This window comes from Dermacentor silvarum, chromosome 1 (genome assembly GCF_013339745.2).
Source record: "Dermacentor silvarum isolate Dsil-2018 chromosome 1, BIME_Dsil_1.4, whole genome shotgun sequence".
Taxonomy (NCBI): Eukaryota; Metazoa; Arthropoda; class Arachnida; order Ixodida; family Ixodidae; genus Dermacentor; species Dermacentor silvarum.
Genome location: NC_051154.1, coordinates 266,921,858 through 266,926,291, shown reverse-complemented (window position 1 = coordinate 266,926,291; position 4,434 = coordinate 266,921,858). Strand labels below are relative to the sequence as shown.

At 48.1% G+C, this 4,434-nt stretch overlaps 1 protein-coding gene across 2 annotated transcripts in view; it reads left to right on the top strand.

Annotated features, from left to right (window-relative positions):
• The first annotated feature begins 546 nt into the window (after positions 1-546).
• The window catches only part of LOC119437141 (rap guanine nucleotide exchange factor), a 598,134-nt gene continuing 594,246 nt past the window's right edge, over positions 547-4,434 (top strand). For both annotated transcript variants that reach the window (XM_037704211.2, XM_037704208.2), the window contains exon 1: positions 547-1,682. In XM_037704211.2, the coding sequence (XP_037560139.1) occupies positions 1,614-1,682 (69 nt within the window). In that variant the 5' untranslated portion in view covers positions 547-1,613. The remainder of the gene's footprint in view (positions 1,683-4,434) is intronic.

The window sequence follows — 4,434 nt, the reverse complement described above, 5'->3', positions numbered from 1 at the left end:
GATGCAATTTTTCCAGCGCTTCAGTAGCAAACAGCGCGCGAATGCCGGCCCAGTTTTTGCATAAGAAACGAGCAGCGTGCGAACACAAACCATCGTGTCGCAATAAATGATCGATGCCGCTTTACATTGTTGCTAACTGTGTCAAGCAGCGCTCGCTACTTATGACTGCTCGGACTCGGTCATATAGCCCGCGACGGCGGCACGTCAGGTAGGGCCGTGTAGCTCGACCGAATGACGCCCATCGGTCGCCTCTGTCTGTCCTTAATTGCGCTCGTGACTTCGCGTTGCCGCGAATGCGTGCTAGTCGGGTTTCGCTGCGCAAAAAAAAAAAAAAAAAAAAAAAAAAAGTGGCCAGCTTTCGTTTCTTTTCACAATTTAAACGTTCGGGGACGCGGCCAGTCGCATTGCGGCGCCGGTCGAAGAACGCGGCGCCACGCACGCGGAGGCGCCGCAACAATTCGCGGCGGACTTTCACAAACACTGTTTATATGTGCAACACCACGATTGATGCCTAACTTCAACGTTTCTCGTTCTTGTTTAACGCAGGGGCAACAACGACACTCCGTCTGCCAGAAGTGAGCGAGCGAGCCGGTGCTACACGGTGGCGGCGACGGCAGCCACTTGACCGGCCGGGCCTGAGCGTGTGAACGGGCCTTTCCTGGACGCGCGCCCGGAGCCATGAACGGCTCAAGGCCCCGACCAGCGCAGCGGCTGCAACAGAAGAGACGACGAGCCGCGACCGCCAGCTGCCACAACTGCGTGCCAACGTCGGCGACGGACCGCTACTTTCCCGGCGACTAGACCCGCGCCCGGGACCCGCGCCCGAGTCCCAGCTCACCCGCCTACTCGCAGGACTGGGTGCGCCTCACTACGAAAGAGCAGCCTGTCTCGTGCGGGCCAGAGTCTCGTCCGCTGCAAGCGTCCTTCGCCGGCCGAGAGTGGTGCCATGTGATTCGCCCCTTTCCCTTTCCGCGTACTGCCCCATTCAAGCCGCCGTCTCTCCTCGTCTGTGCGCTTGTACTACCTGTGACTGAGCCTAGGTGCTGTGACCGGTGGCCGTTGGTGTCCGCGATAGCCTCGTGACGTCGTCTGCGATTACAGTGCGTGCGCGAACGCGGGGTGTTGAGGGATACTCTTGTTGTTTGCGCGGTCAGTGGAAAGAACACCTTTAGGTGTAAGGCCATTACAATTCTGCGCCTTCAGTCGCTTCCACTTCTACCTTGCTTGTACTTTAGTGTACCTTCACACAGAAAACTCAGCAGAACAAAAACAAAAAAAAAGTATTACGCAAGCAACTGTCGATCTCGCACGCAGTTTCCCCCTTTAGACTCTTTTCAGAAAGTGTCATTTTGCGTGTGTTTAACATTTGCCTCGTGCAACTGCTGCGCGGCAGCATCTCCACTGATCTCGTTGTGTCTTCGGCGAGCAAACTCAGGCGTCCCGACTGCGTTACCCCTACAAGTACGCAACTGAACGAACAAGACTCGTCGCCGGAAAGCTCGTGACAACCTGTTGGCCCCCGACTGTGTGTGCGTGGAAGTTGTGAGTGTCCGTTAAACGTAAAGTTACGTGTTTACTCATCTTGCGAAAGAGGGCAGTCCCAAATTAGCTGCATGGCCGGCTACAACCAGCGAGAGTTTGTCCAAGCTCTTATGAAGAGCCCCGAGGAGAGGACGCCCCAGGTAAGCAACTCGGGCTATGCCATTATTATTATTATTATTATTATTATTATTATTATTATTATTATTATTATTATTATTATTATTATTATTATTATTATTATTATTAAGTTTTTTAGATCTGAAATATTTTTTTACCTGCACAATGTACCTATGATTCGTCGCTGGCAATGTTGCAGCTCATTTTGCTAGTTGTATTAATTATTGTAAGTTTTAGCCCTCTCGCCGGTGTCTAATCTTTTTTTTTTTCGATGTGATGGCTAATTTGATGAAAATGTCTTTGTAGAGGACCATGATACTTCAGTGGTCGAACAAAGGACGTCTCAGGCTGAATCCAACGTTTCGACAAGTCCCATTGTCAAAACGTTGGCTCCAGCCCTAAATATTTCTTGTTCGATCGCTGTCGATCACGTCACGTCTCCATCCTCCTGTCCCGTTTGGACATAAGCTTCAGTTGGCGCTTGAGTAATTTTTGCGTACCTCTTGACAATCTTGATTTTCGCCTCTTGCAGTCTGTCCTGATATCGCTGCTCTTATCTATAACCAGAAGCTAAATTAGTCTCTAGTTACCCTGTTTACAAGCAACTCGCCATTTTAACTTTCTTGAAATGCTCCGCCACATTATTTTCTTGGCTCTGTTGCATATCACACCTGCTTGTAGGTAAAGCCAGCTTTCAGTTCTGGCTTCTTTCAAGTTTGTTGACGCTCGCCGCGTTTGGTGAGTGATTGCCTATTTCCTAAATGCATAGCGTCTGACATTTTATCACGTAAATATTTTAGTAGCTTGAAAATGTAATAAAAGAGCAGGCGAAAACACTCGACAGCACGAGAGACGGGGACGAAACAAGTACAACACTGGCGCCAACAGCTCAATGTATGACCAACTAGCTCAATTCAAGATATTGAAAAGAGCAGGCGCATCGTCCATAGCGCTTCCTTTGAACTGTCTCTGACTTACGCTTCAAGAGTTGTTTCCTCACTTTCTCAGTCCAGTGCAGAGATATCGGCATGACGGACGGTTTCCTTAAGAGCGGAAAACCTTAGTGATGATAAGCATCTAACAGTGCGATCAAGGTGATAGAGGAGCAGTGGGAAAGAACTGTGTTAATGTTATTTTTTCATTCACACCACACTATTTCAGACGTATTGCGACATGGCTAATTTCAAAAGATTTAGGCGCGTGACCTCGACAAGAGGAGGTGACGCGTTTAAATCGGATCACCAGCTGAATTGCGACGGGTCTTTTTGTAGCGATTATTGCTCACGTTCCATGCACATACGAGTTTGTGAACACCTGTGGGAAGGGGAACAATTCATCAGCATTCAATTTCCCCAAAACCCATGAGCCAGAAGCATACGAAACGCGTTGGCTTGTTTAATTGCTTTTTACGTCTTTTAGCTGTTGCGGCGTCGTTTCTAGAAGCTCGAAGCTTCCATCAGCCTGATCCATTACTAGCGGGTGGTCCTGGGACCCTCTGATGACATGGATGACCTGTTTCTGCCGGCATCCTGCCGGGCGTCGCATATATCGTAATTGTGCGGACTGTATCGACCGGGGTGTTGTCCCAGTCTATATTTGCTCGGCAGGTCAGAGCATCAGCAATGTCGTGTTTGTTGTTTCGGGCGTATAAAGAAAGGCCCCAACGAGCGGGGTGGCAGAGGAGTATCTCTGAGATTTTTTGGCGCAGCATTACGTGCACCATCATTTGTTACTCAGAGCCACCTGAAGCTTGATTTCAGCATTTAAAGCGTTTTTCTCCCGGCCGCTTGTTTTCTTGACAAGAAAACGAGCTAACTGCTTCTTGACGCTTATCGCACACGTATAAGATGCAAAAATCTAATCTTACCGCGCCCTAGCATAGGCCACGGAGCCATCCTTTCTTAAATTATATTCACTTATTCATTTTTGAGGCTTTTAAGCTCTTTGCTTGAATTTTCATGAACACTGAGAGAAAGAGAAATGAGCTGACAAGATAGGTGGAGCCAGAAATTCTTGCAGAGCAAGAAACAGCAACCAGGACGCCGCCTAAAGCGTGCCGTCAGTGTTATCACCTTTACAAAGGCTAAAAAAGTTTTAAGTATACCGCGTTTTGAACGTATTTAATGAATCTGTTCACGAAACGTGCGACTATCTGAGCTCAGCAATATAGTTGCCAAGTATAGCTTGGCTAATTACCAATCACTGCAGACCTAAGTCTTTGTTTTAGCGCGTGGTGTTGACTTTGTCAGTGACTACAAGTACTGCTTATGTGGTTTCATGCCACTGCTCACGCGAAGCAATGGAGTGGTATAGCATCGCGCTGTCTTAGCTAAGACAACAGAGCAGCCGAGTGCGTCTCGAGCAGTCATACGTGCATATACCTATGAATGTTAAGTTTATAATGACCTTCATTATGATTTTGCCTGTCACCGGTACTTTCCGGTTTGCCAAAACGCCACAAAGGCACTTGAACCGGAAACTGCACGTTCCCCTCATGATCGACCTACAGGTGTCAGCGTATTTGCCTCAGTAGATTGGAAGTTAACAAAAATAATTAAACTCCAGGTAAAATTTTACGTGCTGTTGTGCCCCAAAACGACAATGCGCATTCTTTGGGTGCTTCCTGAATCGAATTTTCTTGTGTAGGGAACTAGAGAAAATAACTGCTTAAAAAGTACCTCTCGAGTGTGCTGACGTGTATGCTGACATGTAATGTGCTCCGTCCTAGAGCCTGCTCCCATACGCATGGAGCCACTTGTGAGTTGTGCAAATATG